The sequence below is a fragment of the Kryptolebias marmoratus genome, linkage group LG20, assembly GCF_001649575.2.
Source record: "Kryptolebias marmoratus isolate JLee-2015 linkage group LG20, ASM164957v2, whole genome shotgun sequence".
NCBI classification, from domain to species: Eukaryota; Metazoa; Chordata; class Actinopteri; order Cyprinodontiformes; family Rivulidae; genus Kryptolebias; species Kryptolebias marmoratus.
Genome location: NC_051449.1, coordinates 12,151,540 through 12,169,556, shown reverse-complemented (window position 1 = coordinate 12,169,556; position 18,017 = coordinate 12,151,540). Strand labels below are relative to the sequence as shown.

Sequence of the window (18,017 nt, the reverse complement as noted above, 5' to 3'; positions counted from 1 at the left end):
TAATGAATTGCGAATACTACATGAGACAGCTCTACACCAACACGCACACACAATGTGACACACTAAATGTGAACACAGAGACGTAAAACAAACAAATGGACGTTTGAGATGGAAAATATAATACACTTTGCTCATATAATTTATTTGCAAATATTAAAAAATAAACAACCACTAAAGAAATAAACCAGAGTAATAAAAAAGTGATGCAAGATACGGAATTAGAGGCAAATAGCCACTGAGCCATGTTTAGAGATGGTCTCTTTTTTTTCCATTTTCCCAGGGCACCATTGTTTATAATCCAACATGATTTAGGTTGACTGCATGCGAGCGCGGTGAGGTGGGGGTGGGATAAAGTGAGACAGGGAGAGGGATCAGCGCTACCTACTGACAAGGATCAGGTGACAGTTCTTTTTAGGAGACAAAACGTGGCTTGCATCATAGCTAAGACGATTTATTAAATTCATTTCTTGTTAGAGGATGTTGATTTCTGCCAGTGTGTTTTTTATATCGGGCCGTTGTGAGGAGGGAGCGCGCGCGGCGCTTACGCAACAGAGAGCGTCACTCGGTTTGCGTGGCGAGGACGAAATTAAAGCAAACATATTTGTATTCCTTTTTTTTATCCCACTGATTTCTGAGGGGATTACCGGAGCGAACATGATACAGAGACCGCTGGCTGTCCTCACACTGCTCTGATTGGAAGCTGCGTAGACAGTAAGTGGACCTTAAGAAATCTTTTTAGGTGATAATGTATTCTAATCCAGTGGGAACAGTTACTATCTATTTTATTTGATTCATACATAACCTAATTAAACACGCTGCAAGATTTTTAGGGCTGCTTGGTGCAGGTTTTACCAGAACAGACTTCAATTTGTGCAGCTGCACTAGAATTTGAGGTAACTTTCTCACGGTGGTCAAAACTGTATTTGCACTTGTTAGAACAACATTCCCACTAATTATCAAGTACATTTGTTTTTGTTTAGCTTTCAAAAATGCATGCTATTTTGTATTTTAAATATTGAGACGTTTTTGTGTCTGTTAAATTAGTTATAGGCAGTTATTTTTTTCACATCTTAATCATTAGTAATAAAAGGTGAATGATTTTTTTTTTGCTTTGTTTTTTTGACTAAGTGAGAGCTAAGATAACTTTTTATATGTATGATATTAATTGTGCTTGAAAAAAGAGAAAATGAAACGTACTGTATTGCTTAGGCTCGCAGGGTCTCAGTATAACAGACAGTAGTTGCTTATTTTCAATCTAAAGGATTATCTGGTGCCCTGCAAAGTAATCACTGGCTAAGGCAACGTGACTGAATCCACAATACATATCTCCACCCACCAGAGAAAAAGGAACTCAACAAAGAGGATTTTGTTCTTTACATGTTGAGAGGGGAAAAAAAGGTTAAACTTTGTTGTTGTGTTTTTCAGAAGCTGCTTGGATCTTTCTTTGCGCAACCAGCCAATGGACAAAGAAAAAACAGATAAAATGCATACAAAATCTAGCTGCCCTGTACCCACCGGACTTCCCATTAACTGGGGGCTCATCACCGGTCCCATTCCTGAGCCTGTTTTCCCTGCATCCTCCTTAAACACCTCGCTTCTTCCTCCTCCTCCTCCTCCTCCTCAGAGTTCAGCTGTGCACTCACTACAGACCAAAGTGAAGTCGTTGACTCAGAGAAGAACCAGAGGGAGAGAACGAGAGAAGGACAGAGAGCGGGTGGAGGCAGAGGTGCAGGTGAGCGGCCCGTCCGGGCAGACTTCATCAGACCTCTTTCTCAGGCAGAGACCCAGAGGTAAAGGGCAGCTTTCCGTGCCTTCAAATTCCTGGCGATCAGGTGCAGCAAAAGACCTGAGCAGTAGTGACGAAGAGGAGGAGGTAGAGGTGCAGGTCAGGTTGGAGATCCACAGTCCTCCAGTTGAAGTACGAACAAAGCAGGTTGGAGAGGAAAACGAGGAGAAGACGACAGAGCAAAATGGGGGCCAGGTCAGACCTCTGACAGAGAAGCCTTGTGGCCTCGGGTTGGGCACCAGTTTGGAGAGTCTGCTCTCGGACAACTCCAGCAGCGGCAAGGATGAACCATCGCCTCCAACTCCACCGCCTGAGCTCTCCTCCTCCCCTGTTCCCACTTCAGCTCCCATCACCTCTTCCTCCTCTTTAAGACACTGGGCACCCCCAAAAGGCTTCTGGAGAGTAGCCCGCCCAGAGACGCTACTTCTGAACGGGGTTGGCCCCCACAACATACCCCCAACTTTACCTTTGAAGGACTACACTCGGATAGAGGTGCGGGCAGAACCTCAGAAGAAGTGCAAACCATCTGAACCAGGTAACAGGAACGAGGTGGAAGGCGTCGTTGACGACACTGCTGCGTCCTCGCAGGTCAAACACTCAGACAGCGCAGAGTTCTACCTGGACAGGCGCGAGCAAAGGGAGGAAGATGCGGTGGACTCGGGCGAAGGTCCGTGCAGTTCAGACATCTGCGAGAGCACGTCTCCACAAAGCGGGGTGCTCGGTGCCGAGCTGAAGCTCAAGGTGAAGGAGAGGGCGTATGCAAAGTTAAGGGAAAGGCAACAAAACTGCAAGGAGAAGGAAGATCAGCCTGGAGGAGAAAGTGTCGACTTAGAAGAAGACCTTACATACAGAGTGGATTATAAAGGTATCTATCTTAATGGAAATTACTTGTTTTTTGGTGTCACATGTAGAAATATTGAGTCACAAAATAACACATTTGTTTTCTGATTTTGAAGTGGCTTCATTGTCAGTTTGTTTATAAATGTATGGATTGAGTTAACCTATATGAACAATGATTGGATAGTTTAAAAACTGATTGTATTTATAGAAATTTGAGTTGTCACAATGGCTAATATTTTGTTTAAAAATTATATATCTGTAAAATCATTAAGCACATTTAAAAACACACTGATAGAACTGAGACAACAAATCACCATAAAAAAAATGAAGAAATAATATTTAACTAGTAGCTTATACATTTTTTTAATATTAAACTTCCTCATGCAGTGAACTTGAACACTATCAGCTCAGTCTATCTGCATCTGCACTCCTTTCAAAGGTTAAAATGCTCGGCCTGTGAATTAGCATTTTGAAAGTTGACAAAACGTGTAAAAAAGGGGTTTTATTTGTATTTCCCCCATGCTAACATACCTAATCTGTTAAAAATGCAACAGCTTGTCTATATTTTTTTGTGTAGAATATTTTTGCTTTCATTCAAAGTGCAATCTGCAAGCCGTTGCTCGTCTTACCTAGGATATTGTATTAAAACTCTGGAGGCAACCTGGCTGGTTCCCAGCCCTGAACAGATGTCAGATGTGCAGATGTGCATGAAGGCTGTTGCTATTATTAGCAGTCAGAGCAGGGGGTGGGGGGTGGGGGGGTCCGTGTGTTGGAATCTCTGTTTGAGTGACGCTGGATGTCTTTGTATGCATGTAGGATGGAAGATTATGTATTATCCAATGCTCATTGATGTGTAATATCTTTGCCCTTTGAATGTTGATGCCAGGCAGAAGGTCAGTGAAAGGCATGCAGATGCAGAATCAGCACATGAGACTATTTTTCCTCTTGTGAAAAACATGACAATGATAGTACAACGTAACATGAAAACCTTTCTAATTATACAAAAACAAACAGCTGTGAATGTACTAAAAGCTCCTTTAGGCCTCAGCGAGGTGAGCTGTTTTCTTGACAGTTGTGTCCCCAAGCAAATAGGAACTGAACCCTAAATAATTTGTAGCTGCAGTGCCAGCACAATATCTAGTTTTAAAGAAGAGTAACAAAGACAAAAGCTTATTTAATGGAAACAATACTTTTGAGTTACTTTATATTTGATTATCTACATATGAGTTACAGCCCATTTTTCTCTTCAGGTGTGCTCAGATTTGTGCTTTCCTTTACCTGCTTTGTGTCAGTTTCAGGTGATCAGGATAGTTTGGACAGCTCTGACACCAAGCTCCTTGCTCAGGAACTTGAGCCCTATTTGAGGTAAGCGCTGACAATCTTGGCATGGTGGTGACAAATAACCCTAGTTGACAGCTTTTTTAAAAAAAATGTCCCTGCTGTAAATTCCACCTTTAAAGGTTTAGGTGTAGAAAATCTTGTGTAGTTTTTGTTGAAATGGAGCAACTGAAATGTCAAACAATCAAGACAAATTTAAGATGTGATGTTAACCTAAATGAAATAATATGTGATAATCTTAGCAATTTTAATCAATCTGTGGACTTATTACTTCTTTATTCTTTTAATTGATGGGCACGCATACATTTTAGGTGAAGCTTATTGGCTTGGCACATGTCTTTAATTGTTTACTTTATCCACAGTTTAACAAATTACTATTCTCAGTACTGTATAGTCACTGTAGTTATAATAAAAGTGGGGAATTAAACAGCTAGTTATGAAATACACTCCTATGTTTGTTTGTTTGTTTTTAACTCACAGCACAAAAAAGTGACAGGACAGACCGTAATCTACTTAAACACACTATGTTCTCATCTTGACACATAGGAGAGAATGAATCACACTTGGTCCGTTGCAGTGATAATCCAGATGGCTGGTGTATCATGCTATCTTTATCACTGGACTGGGGGGATAAAGACAAGTACAGTCGATGAAGCACAATGCAGAGCAGCTTAGCTGTTCAGAGCGAGGATAGAAAGATGGATGACGTTTCCCTGTGCTGCTCATCGTTGAGGCCACGCCCCAATCTAACTATCTTGCGTTGCATAAGACAGCTTAAAAAGATTCATTTTGATTTACTCGGAGTTGGGTCCATTTTTCAGACATGAGATGATGTTGCTGGAAATGTGTCAGCAGTCAAGCTTGGTACATGTTACAACTTTATCAAGTATTAACTCTACTGAAGCACACGGGGATCCTTTTGGAGGTCTTATCATACTCTTAGATTTGTCCATTCTCCTACTAGTTACATCACATAATTAATGTATATTGTATTATTTACTGTTTTTTTTTTTTTAATTTTCAGGTCACTACTTGTAATTAGTGATGAGCTACCTCTAAGCCCGAGACACGAGGAGGCCAAGCGCCTTCTGGAGCGAGCTAGACTCAAGGCTCGCTCCAATCACTTTAAGGGTGACCGCCCCCGACGCTCCCATTCTGACCAAAGATCCACAGTGTGAGTTGGTTTATGGTGTTTATAATTCCCTTCCATCAAACGGGTTACCACTTTGTCAGTCAATTTTTTCCACTTGGCCTGCTTTGGGTAGTTACATAACATAAACCTTCGAAACCCGGCGACTTGGCTTTTTAATTACTGACAATGCTTTGGAAGTGTTTACTTTTATTCTGTTTATGCAATATTGTAGCTATCAAGTCATTTTACTCCTAGCAGGAAGCATGCACTTAAATCAGGATTAGGAGTACCTGTGAAGGATTCTGTCATGACACGGTGACAAACAGTCAGTATTAACTGAGACAAGTAGTGCAGAGTATAAAAAAATCAAAAACAAACAAATAAAGAGGTTAATTTAGTTAATTAGTTTTAAGTATGAAATAGTTAGAAATTAGTTTCTCTCTGTAGTTCTTTTTCTTTCATTTTACTTTACTTTGCTGACAAAAATTATATATGGATTTACAAATTATCTACTGTTTTAAAAAGTCTCTAACATGCACATTTTTTTATTTTGTGTAGGAAGAAACAAGAAGTTGAATCTCCTAGTATGACAGCAGTGCAGAAAGATGATGAAACCAAAGAAGAGCCTCCAGCTCAAACAGTGTCCGGTCCTCTTCTTGTACCCGCCAAAAGGGACACATCTCCCAGTGATCAAGCAAGTCGACCCCGGCGGTACGGTTGTTCCCCCACCCGTGTGCGCTTTGAGGATGAATCTGAGAAAGATGCAGAGTCTCGCTATTTGGACAGAGTGAGACAGCGTGGCAGACCGGGGATGCCTAAGTCCAAGGCAAAAGAAGGTAATACAGATCCCAGCAGCAGTGGCTCGGAGAGAAGCAGAGGTCATAGGAGTGTCTCTACGCCACCTTCCCAGAAGCAAGACGAGCTGATAATAAGTAATGAAGCGACAACAGTTGTTAAAGAAATTATAGTGCTGGTGAAGAAATGTGAAGCCTGTGGCTCTGTAGTAAGGGAACCTCAACCAGTCTCATCACCTTCAGATCCACAGAACAATGAACCACAGCAATCTGCGAACTCTGAGGAGTCACGGGGGAAAACGTCTCCTTGCCGGGTGCCTTCAAACAAACCAGAGCCGAGTACTCGTCCTAAAGCACCCCTTACCGTCACATTTGCTGGAGCTTATGTGCTGGGGGAGGACAAAGAAAGCAGCTCTGGGTGGAAGGCATCTGGTTTTGGGAAACTGAGGAGAAGAAGTAGGAAAGGCGAAAGCCGGATGGAGTCGGGCCACGGCCCTTACGGTCCCTCGTGGGCTCAGCGACGTAACTCGAATCCACGGAACAGGGTTAACTTGAGCAGAGCTGTTTCGTTTGCCCCTGGTAGCCCTGTCGCCTTGGAGCCACAGCTGCTGGAGGCATCTGGTGGACTAAGAGAATCATCCACTCCACCGCTGCCTATAAAGTCAGCTTTAAAGTCAAGTTCAAGAAATCGCTCTGCTGCTGGTCAGTCCACAGTTCAGTTTGTGCCCTCAAGTCAGGGAGGAGAAGGCGGCTCCCAGTCACTTCTGGACTCCTCAGAGACAAGACGAGAGTCTCCGGTGTCTTTTAGCCAAGGAGCTACAATGAGCAGCCCAGTACCTTGTATCAGGCCCTCCTCTCTGAGATACCCCCCAGTCAGGGTTACCACAGAGCTGCCATCTGCTGAGCTCTGGGATGCCACTCCAGATGGAGCAGGTGAGTGCAGGGGATAAGCAGCACCGCTGCAGAGCCATCTAAACCGGCAGATCCTGCTGTTAATTTTATGCAGTAATGCCGTCTCTTACATCAGTGGATAAAACAGATTACTTTCTCTCATCTTTTAGTAAATGCAAAGTACCAGATTGGAAGATTACATCTTTCTACATCAGTACTGAAAATAAAATCCAACTTTATTTTCAATTAATAATGGTATAACATATAGACCCTATTTTGGATGCTTATGAGGTGGATCAAATTAAAGCAGATTGATATTTTAGTTAAAATATAGAACATCCTAAAATATATTTTATCAAATGATATAAATGAAAAGTCTTAATTTGCAAAGTAATTGTACCAAGCTGTAATACACACACACACAGACACTAGGATATACTATCCACTCAAGTGTAATTATTCAAACTTTTAAAATGTGGATAACTGAAATGACTACACCAGTTACAATGTAGCAGAATGTAACAGATTTTTACTTCTCTGATAATAAGTCTGTTTAACAAATTTGTATCACTTTATTTGAACAGAATAGAACAGCCTGTGTATAAATGGTTGTTTGTCCCTTTGATGGACAGGCAACCTGTTCAGACTGTATTCTATCTTTCACTCCATGCCTGTACCAACTCCCCAGGACCCTTTGCAGGATCAAGCCTGTATATAAGATGGATGGATGGATAGAACAGAAAAGCGTGGCTGGTTTATGTCCATTGTTTTGTTGCTCACTTCTGTTATGTAAAAGCAGGTCTAAGTGGAGAGACTGGTCCCGGGTCAGAGTTTCGAGGTCTTCGTAGCCTGGCCATGTCTCGGCCTGAGGACCTCAGAGCTGAACTGTTGAGAGCTGAACATTTGAAAGCTGAGGCTTTATGGGAAGAAAACCCTGACGGTTCCAGGTAAAATATAATAATAATGTTCTTGTCAGATCCCTTCTTCTATAAACGCTGTCACTGTAAGGATTTTATGTCTCATTAGTAATAATTACTGGATAAAAACTCTAACCTACACAAGATTTTGTTGTTCAAAATATTAAAATACCAATGCACTCCTGCCCTCTAGTGGCAATGTAAAGGAATAATACTGCCGTTAGGATAGGATAAATAAAATTATTTTTAAAATAAACTAGAAGATACAAACAAAATCAGTGTTGTGTTAATTGATTGTTTCACGTTTGGTGTGATTTAATTCTTTTTCATTTTTTTAACTTTCCTCTCACAGAAAACTGGATGGAAGGCCGAAGCTCTTTCTGCGCCGCTTTTTTTCCTCCATTGGGCTGAACAGTGTTGGCAGGCTTGTGAAAGGGGGTCGCTCCAGTAGCATGGAGCAGCTCAGTCTGCCCACTGTCCCGCGGGCAAGCTCAGCCTCGCCGAGCCCCACGCGGAGACCACAGCCCACTATCCGCATACAGAGGACACCCTCGCTGCAGACCCTCCATACGGTAAACAACAACAAAAAACAGCTAACTTTTCTTCCTAATATGGCTTTTTTCCCCTCCAAACTCAAATAGGAGGATAACATGGGCAAATTGAACTTTCAGCTCTGCATGAGCTCCCTTTAGAATGTTACATGAAAGTATAAGGCTCGGTTTTAGACAAAACTAAGAGTTTCTTTCTGCTCCAGTTAACCCATTTTTATATTTTGTGTGTGGTGCCAAATAAAGACTGACAGGTTTTAAGTGTCACCATTTTAACAGCTGAGCTTTGTCTGCTAGTTATTCAAATCTGTTACAACTCCATTCTTTTGCCACTAGGTGCTGCCACTGGCCCAGCTGCGTAAGGCCTCCTCTGTGCAGAGTTTAGAGAGAAGGACAGAGCGTTCAACTATACTTGGAGAGGTGCAGATACCTTATGGCCTGGCACCCAGGTAGGTACCAAAGGCAAAAATAACACTATAAAAGGAGACAGAATTTAATTGGATACAAATAAAACCAGTGTATTTTCTTTTATTATTTTACAAATTGTACTTAATAAAAATAAATATCTGCTTCTCCAGCCCAGAGAGCCCCCAGTTTGAGCTTCACAGGACTCTAAGTGTCGAAGACGTGGTTGTCTCCAGAATGGTGCGTCCAGTGGGCCGGGTCACCCAGGCTTTACCTGATGGGACCGTCCTCCTGGAGCTCATTAAACCACCAAACGGTCCGTTTGGTTTTGTTATTTCCAGAGGAAAAGGTCGACCACACACAGGTAACTTAACATTTCACCTAAAGCCACTCTTGGGAAGAATAAAGCAGAAATAGCAGTAATCTAAACTGACCGGGATCCTTTCTGAACCAATCTTATCTGTTTTCTGTAGGTGTATATGTTGAGAAAGTTGGCGACGGCAGTGTGGAGGGCCTCCTTGGCGTCGGCGATGAAATTCTGCAGGTGAACGGGGAGGCGATGGCAGGACTGAGTTTGGACCAGGTGACTCGGCTCATGACCCGGGAAAGCATGGCCACCCTGAGGATCCTGCCCGCCCGACGCAATCAGCGCTGAATGGCAGGACAGACCTGGCACACGGCCACTCCCTTCTGGAAACACACAGACAGAAACCAAACACAGACACTGCAGAATGACTGAAATATAATATTTGTGACAGAGATGCAGTTTAAAACAAAAAAAGATTTACAGAAATATAGAGGTCCATTTCTGTTAGAGAAAACTAATTTGATGCAGAGGATCACTAGCAACTGAAATTCAGAGTATTTATTGTGATATATTGAAGGATTTTTAAGCTAGCACTTTTACCTAACCATGACTTGGATAAACAGGGACTCTTTTTTTCCTTCTTTTCTTCTTCTCTACATTATGTCATGTCATGCTTACTGAGAGTGGACTCATTTTGTCACATATTTGAAACTGTGTGGTTTTTCTCTCATTTCTCTCTTTTTTTTTCTTAGATGAGTGATGATCAGAAGTGTCACCTATTAGCTTGGCCTAAAGACCTTAAACTAAAAAGCTACATGCAAAAGTATTTAGTACATTCCTTTCATCAGGCTGTTGTGTTTTCATATGTGGAGCTGCTTGGTCCCAATTTATGCTTCGCCTCTATTTTTAAATATGCTCAATATTTGTGCATTGCTTCTAAATTAAAACACTTTACTTTGGCAGAGTTTTTATGCTTGATTGTCATGCATTTATTTGCATACACTTTGATAAAGAAAACCCACAAAGATAAAAATAAAAAATATATATTTTGTCATTTTAGATTGCATTGCTGTTCTAGCCTAAATAGCATGGAACCTATGTGCATTTTTTGTAAAAATTGTAACAAAAAGCAATAAATGAGACTAACTCAGCATGTATATTTTGTGTATTTATTATCATGCAAACCATAATGGGTATAGAATCCCACAAAAAACAAAATGGAGAGTAATCTTCATAGCCTGCACTTTGGGAAAGTCGTGACAATGTTTATCAGTACATTTGTCCAAACAGCAGCTGCTGCCATGGTCACAGAACTGGCTGAAACCAGAAATAAACAAGGGTTGGTGGATGGGTGGGGGGGTTGACGGTTATATGGAGGTTTAAATTACCTGAACTTTGTCTATGAAAAAAACAAACCCCAAAACAAAACAACAACAACCCAAAACATTTAATCTTATTTTCCATTAAAACAGTTTCCACAACTTATTGTTTTTTTTTGTGTGGATTTTTTTTTTTTTTTTTTTTGTGTATCATTTTACTGGCAAATCGGACTAAAAAGTTTCACCCATTTCATTGCGCACAGAAATATGACTACAACTACACTATTTTATTTTAAGCTTAGAGGGAAAATAAAGATTTGGGGGAAAAAAAATTACACATACCTTGGAATTACACTATTACACTTATTTTAGATCGATAATGTGTGTTGCAAAGTCGCGTTTTCACAGGAAGATGCCTCATAAAGTCACTTTTTACAACCGTTTCCACTCGAACCTCTCTGTGAACACAGGAAGCAGGATGATGGTCGTGACTGCTGTTTCAGTCTCCATCCATCCATCGATCCACCAACCCATCCACCACCTATCTATCTATCTATCTATCTATCTATCTATCTATCTATCTATCTATCTATCTATCTATCTATCTATCTATCTATCTATCTATCTATCTATCTATCTATCTATCTATCTATTTGAAATCGCATGTCTTAAGGCCTTTTTCTTTCTTTAATTAATTGACTGAAGGGAGGGATTGTGTGAAGAATCCGTTATTAGGATGTACCTGCTGCTATTAAGGCTGTCCTGAATGTTGGCCTGATAGCGTGTCACAGTTGATGCTCTCCTCTGTTATCTGATGCCTCCAGAGGCAGATACGTTTTTTTTTCCTTTCTTTCTTTTTTTTATTATCTCCCTGAGCCAACACCCCTCACTCCCTCCCGAAACCGACTCGAAGTGTATTTATTTATTTATTTGTTTGTTTGTTTGTTTGTAAATTCTAATTATCTGAGACCTGGAGATTCCAGGTGGACCGGCTCGTTTCGACGGCCCATTGTATCAGAGGCGCGTCCGTCCCCCATGGGAAATAAGGGATACCACTCAAATAAAACATAAAACAAGTAGCTGCTCATATGCTTTTATCTTATTGCTTGATAATTCAGCTTAGAGGAAACCCCTCTTTTATTTAGTGTGCATACATTTGGCTCAACCTGAGCTTTTGTTTCTTGTATTGAAATATATATATAAAAAACACCTTAAATGAGGCTCAGGCAGTACAGTCTGCTGCCTCACGTTGTTACAGGCCGTTGCACTGCGCCAGTTTGCTTTTTTTTTCTTCTTTTTTTTTAATGCCTTGCCCTCCACAAGGCTGTATAGCCCACGACAGCCAAATAATAATGAATCATTTCATAAATAATGGGTTTAGGGGCTTATCGGGAATGAAGAGGCCGCTGCCGTGCGCTTATCTCACTCGGCCACATTGCGGCCTGTGTTCCGCTCCCCATACAGAGGGAGCGCACTGGATGCGGCGGGGAATAACTCAGCCGCACACACACACACACACCCATACACACACACACACTGCTTCACAACTGGAAGGGGAAAAAAAGAGAAAAAACCTCAGACATGGATGACCCGCTCACAAAATGGCTCCACTTACAGAGTAACATCAACAACACGTCTGGAACGGTAAGTGCGCAAATAATATCTCCATATTTATTCCATCGCCCTTTTTTTTGCTCTAAAATGGTGGCAAGAGACACCGATCGGTTGTGTTTTTTTGTCGGTGTAGAGAGCGAAATATTTAGTCTCGATTTTGTCCTGATGTGCGATGAGAGGCGAGGCCTGTTGGAGAATCCCCCCCGCTTCCAAAGAAATAAAAAATAAAGGCGCGTCTTTTACCGACAAGCTGCTATTCGTTAAAATGAAGCGTTTATTGAAGAAACCAGCACTAAAACACGCGACACCGAGAGCCTGAACAGAACACATTAATTAATGTTCGGTTTTAATAACAACAGCGTTATGGCCTTCACAAAGACAACCCCCACCCCCAAAAAATATTCAACATAAGCTCACTTTTGTTGATGTGTTTCGAGCTACTTTTTCATGATTATTCAATAATCCATCAGGGCAGAATTTTCATTTTTTAAAATCATTATTTATTTTATCCTGTCGCAACAAGCTCTCTCTCTCTCTCTTTCTGTCCAAGGCAATATTTATTTTAAAAATGTGAACAAACCCGGAGCTCGTACACGGAGATTTGTCATTATGGGCTGTTTGAATGCCAAGCAAGGGATGAATAAAAAGGGCGCAGAAAACACAACTCTCTTTATCAATTGAAACGCATCTCAGAAAATATAGTGAAACCATTTTCAGAATTACAGGACTAATGGAAAATGGGGATGAAGGAACACCGTGCAACGTTTACCATTAATACATGCTGTAAAACCTTCCATATATTTAAAACAATATAGTATATTAAATTCCGACGTGGTAATTTTGTTTTGCCGTCAAGAGAAGCCCCACCATAAATGAGTTATTAGTCTATAGCTCCCAAAATGTCTGTTTTACATTATAATATGTAAAGGTTACATTTTGCATTTATTAATATTAGCAGGGTAAATTGAATGATCTTCTAAAAACACTAGAAATAATAAAGTTATACTGATAATAAATTCTGTCTATTTTTCTCAAAAGGTCTCCAAGGACAACCGCTGCTCGGGTTAGATCTTGTTTTGTTTTTTATTGACTGTCACAGATAATGCCACGAGGATGAATTGAGGGAGATATCGTGTGGGCTTTTTTTTCCTATTTTTATTTGGGACTCTAACAGAGGTGACGGTGTCAAAAATGATGGAAAAACGGGAGCACGAGCTCTTTCCTCGAAGTCCCGACGCGGGATCCGGTCCTGGAAAGCGCGAAGACTCCGCCATCGTCTCCAGACAGAACGGCTACAAGAAGGACGAGGAGCCGCGGCGAGAAAAGGGGGGAGAAGATGGGAGGAGGAGGAGGAGAAGGAGGAGGAGGGGAGGTTGCTTCAAAGGGGTTGAGGAGACGGATGACGTTCCTCTGCAGAACTCGAGCAACGGGACCAGCATCAGCATCAGCATCAACGGCGTTGCCAGGGAAACTGCCTCTCACAACGCCCTTGACCTGAAAAGGGAAGTGCCGGTGATCGAGCTCTCCAGGAGGGACGCTATAAAGGCGCTGGAGCAGAGGACCGAGAGCCATTTGGTGCCGATCACGGAACTTCGCAGACCTCCACCGCCACCGCTGCCGCCGCCGCACCGAGACGACGCTCGAATGGTCCAACTGAGCCCCAACGCGTTTCCTGTCCCGGCCCGGGCGATGCTCTACAACCTGGCGCAGCCTCTTGCCGCCATCAACAGGTAATGGGGAAGTCAGAGAAACATAAATCATCTAGTTTCATACGTGCTCCCTTTATCTTTGCTGAAAGTGTTCATTGCAGAAACTTGGTAAGGAAATTATTTATTATTTAATCTTTATAGCCTCATTTATGGAAAAGAAAAAGAGACAACTGAAGTGCAACTGAGTTCATACATGTTAGAATTTGAATGAGTGTTTCCTGGTGGTGTATTTAAACTGCAAAGTTATGCAAAAAAAAAAAAAAATCCATATTATATTTTATGCCTTAATAAACCATTCATTTTTCCCCTTGTTTTTTCTTTGACTGTAGTCTTGGAGGAGAGTCGGAGCAGTACAGCATGTACCCCAGCAACAGGGTAAAGCGCCGCCCGGCGCCTTATGAGGTTGAACTCGACGAGGGTAGGCGCATTTTAGATCTTTATAAGTATGGTAAGATGCACTTCTGCTGTGTGATCCTTCTGCCAATACAGTCCCTAAATGTCCCTCCCTCATCTCCACTGTCATTCATCCACTGACATGGATCTATACTGTTTCGAATCTGAGTGTTGCAGAGGATGCTTTGCAAGGAAAGATGGTGTTTAACCACTGAGGAATGACCAAAAATGTAAATTTCTGTCACAAATTACTTCTACCAATCTGAACGCCAAATATGTGCGTCTTCACGTCATTAAAACAAGGCTTTCTCAAGCAAATTTGGACTTGATTTCATTTGAAACATCCTTTCCACTGCTGCCCACTCACTGCCACAGGAGAGGAGAATGGGGGTGCTGCTTCCTCCATGCCAAGGTTTTACTGCAGAGTGGGCTGAGGGATTAAGATAGACTGGGTGTGTTCCAAAGGAAACAATAGCCCAAAAGACACCATTATTGGGGGTGGGAAGACTTGACTACCTGCAGTGAAGCATTTTATTATGCCTGACAAAATAAATCATATAGAATGCTCAGTGGGGTGAACACAGGCCTTCAAACATCTTGTCTTGAGGTTTGGCAAGCAATATTGATGATTTTTTTGTGTCACATTTGAAAACTTTATGAAATATTTCTAACAATCCGTGGTTTTTTTGTCATACAGTTTTGACATTTCAATCTATAAAATATGGAAGTTTGTTACTGTAGTATAATTTTTGTCAGAAATGTTGTGCACCTGTTTTCCTGCTGCTAATTCTTCCGATCTGAATTTGGCACTTGTTACGTCATTTTTTTTTTCTGTCATGTTTCCTGTGTACGGTTGCTTTGTGTTCTGACTTTTTCCAATGTCCTTCTCCGTTTTTTTCTCTTCTTCTCTCTGACAGCTGGGCAGCCAAAGATTGTCCGCCGCATCTTCACAAACAGCCGCGAGCGTTGGCGGCAGCAGAATGTGAACGGCGCCTTCGCAGAGCTTCGTAAACTCATCCCCACTCACCCTCCGGACAAAAAGCTGAGCAAGAATGAAATTCTGAGACTCGCTATGAAGTACATTAGCTTCCTCTCCAACCTTTTGGAGGATCAGGACGGCGGGAGGAACGTTGGCAGCACAACCGATGGGGACACGGGGCTTCTGGTTGGCGTCGCGACTCACGAGGGAGGCCCTCAGGGTGCACCGCATCAGGAAACCGTGGTGGGCTTGGCGAGGGATGATCTCCTGGAGACAATGTCACCGAGCTCCAGCTGTGGGAGCCTACCTGATGGCGATGCAGAAGGGAGTCCCGAGAGCTTCATGGAGGACCAGGACTCGCCTCCGGTTCCAAGGACTCTAACAGCTTCACGTGGGCCTTCGCTGCATCTATCAGCCAGGGATCTGAGGCGCAATGGACGCCCATTAGATGGTTCCACTCGCCGATGATGCTGATGCCATGAGACCACAGACACAACATCTAAGACTAAATAAAAAAAAAATCAATTAGAGAGAACATTAAAACGGATGACCTCAGAATCTTGTTATCTTTTGAGTCATCAAATTAGCAAGAAAAATAGAGAGAAGGTGATTCCTAAAATTGATTTTGAGTGCACTCTGTTCCCATCGTGCATAAAACAGCACTGATATGCGTTGTGGTTTAATTTGACCTAAAAGACTTGTAAATTCTGCATGTCTCATGTCCTCAACCACCCTGATTATGACTTGTTTTGTTTTAAAATTCCAAAGAAACTCTGAAAATATTTAAATAAAACTACAGAAAACTAGCAAAAAAAAACAACAAAAAAAAAACCGAACAAACTTAAACACTTATTGTTCAAAAGATGATCAGTAGTAAGGTTTATTTCATGTGTAACACTGAGCATCAGGGCCTCGCTTTGATTACAAAAAAGTGCAGCTCAAATAGATTATTCTCGCTTGCACTGTGTTGCAAACAAATTGGTCAAAATAATCAAACTGAAAGATGTACACTCATCATATCTTAGAGGCTAAAATTGAAAGAAAAGTTCATCAGAGGCCCGAAATAGAGTGAACGAACCGGTCTCTAATTGTACCCAAGCAGGTATGCATTGTAAATAGTACTATATTTCCACTGCACAATGTAACACAAATGACTTAAATTCAAGTCATGTGGTTTAAAGTGTACCATAATGTGTTTGTCAATGAGTTTACTATCCAAGCTGTCTTTTAAGAGACAGAAAATAAGGAGAGGGGAGAGAAGTAATTAGAAGTGAACGACTGAACATACAGATGAAAGTACATCAAACGTGGTACCACTTCCTTTTTTGTTACAATTTGGTGATTAGAACATGACACCAAGTGTTTGTCCAGACTGTCAAACCATTTCACTGTCTGGGATCCAAGTTTCTATTTGAAATTGTTGTGGAGGTACAAGACAAACAGTGCTCTTAAAGCGTACAAAAACACAGCATGGTGTGGAATGAAATCATGAAACGGCTCATGCAGTCCTTTTGATATGAATGTTTCTGTGTTTTATGAACTGTACTGCAGATGTAGTTTAGAAAAGGTACACAAACAAATCCCTTTGTTCCCGCTTTTTTCATATGTACATGCACGCGCACACCCACCATGCCTATCCCCATACAGTGTTAATATCATAAAAACACCAGCAGTTTTCTGACAAACAGATAAGTATTGCTCACTGTTGTTGGTTACTCTGCATTTTTAGCAGGACCTAGTAGCTTATATTGGTACCTTTGGTATTTTATGAATTACAGTAAAGGGACATTGTACGTTTGGTAATGACATATTTGTTGTATGATAGCTGTAACTATAAATATATCCAATGTTAAGCTGATGAATTTTATACAAAACCCCTGAATAAAATATGCAGAGGAAAAGTCTTGTATATCTGATCTGTCAAGCTTAATGTGGGACGTGTTCAATTCAGTTCAGTTCAATTCAGTGAAATTTCTTCTCTTATATTCTTTTCTGATTGAAGCAGGGAGCTGAACACATCATACTTCCATGGCTGATTTTTATTGATAATTTTCCCACACATTTTTCTGTATTTCAGAATGGCAATACCAATCCCACTTATCTCCAAAGGCAGTGTCGTGCCATGCGACTACTTCCCACCTAATCTGAACACATTGTGGAGTTTCAACCACAACCTCCTCCTCTGAGAAACCCCTTCAGTGGACGCTGTAATCCTCACTTCCTCCCCAACAAGTGACAACTTCCTGTGGAGGTCAGCGTGGCTTGCTGACCTACAGGATATCCTGCCATTGTGAAAGTGGTTCTGACAGCCTCAAAACGCGCTCGTTTTTACCACTGTTGTGTCTGTGCATTTTTTCGAAGCAGCCACACAAATCGAGACTCCACCGCCCATAAATTACTCACTTATGCAATGGAAAATTTCCTGTGTGTTACCAACTTGCGAGCGTTAAAAACAGCGGAGCAGCATAATGCTTCATTTTCTGGAAGTCGACTCCCCTGAATTCTTTAACTTAATATGCAGTGGGCTGTGTCTCCAATTCCCCTACCATAATGCTCAGTGCTTAGACTTTTCTTAAAGCTGTATTTGCTTCCAGAGAGCATCAGAGACATCCAGGTGTTTGGAAACCCCTTGTGTGCTCTGCTCTGGCTGGGCCGCGGCTACGCTGACGGGCCCTCCGGGTTAATGCCTGCCAAACGTTTACCTGCTTCAGTTTTCCTGACTCTCAGAAAAGGCTTACAAAAGAGAAGGATAGAGGGAGTGTATGAGGGACTGAAAGGGAGGGAGTGGAGAGGATGTGTGTGTCAGTGTACATGTTTACGTGTTTGTGAGAGCAGGCTTGTGTGTATGTGTCTGCATTACATGGATCTGTTTGTGTGAGCTGGACTGTGTGTGTGTGTGTGTGTGTGCCTTTATCAGCTCAGTGCAGATGGGTGGCAGAGTGGCTCTTGCAGCCAAATGATTCAGTATGCTAATGAGTTGTTATCTGCGGTGCTGCAGGAACAATATACTGTCTTTCTCACAGTGGGAATCCAGCCTGCCGGGAA

General features: G+C 41.8%; 2 protein-coding genes across 3 annotated transcripts; both read left to right on the top strand.

Moving 5' to 3' along the window:
* Positions 1-96: 96 nt before the first annotated feature.
* Positions 97-9,421, top strand: si:ch211-13f8.1. Its single transcript, XM_017422381.3, has 10 exons — positions 97-711; positions 1,426-2,651; positions 3,919-3,991; positions 4,989-5,138; positions 5,655-6,823; positions 7,581-7,728; positions 8,051-8,270; positions 8,583-8,695; positions 8,825-9,015; positions 9,125-9,421. The coding sequence occupies exons 2-10, from the start codon at positions 1,460-1,462 to the stop codon at positions 9,304-9,306; spliced, it is 3,438 nt and encodes a 1,145-aa protein (XP_017277870.1). The 5' UTR covers positions 97-711; positions 1,426-1,459; the 3' UTR covers positions 9,307-9,421.
* Positions 9,422-11,623: 2,202 nt separating this feature from the next.
* Positions 11,624-16,873, top strand: tal1 (T-cell acute lymphocytic leukemia 1). Of its 2 annotated transcripts, none has more exons than XM_017422368.3 (4): positions 11,624-11,921; positions 12,930-13,621; positions 13,930-14,048; positions 14,911-16,873. In XM_017422368.3, exons 2-4 carry the CDS (start codon positions 13,083-13,085, stop codon positions 15,438-15,440), a joined length of 1,188 nt encoding a protein of 395 aa, XP_017277857.1. In that variant the 5' UTR covers positions 11,624-11,921; positions 12,930-13,082; the 3' UTR covers positions 15,441-16,873. The 2 variants fall into 2 exon arrangements, with proteins under 2 accessions (XP_017277857.1, XP_017277858.1); XM_017422369.3 differs by having other exon boundaries at positions 11,640-11,921; positions 13,930-14,018.
* The last annotated feature ends 1,144 nt before the right edge of the window (positions 16,874-18,017 follow it).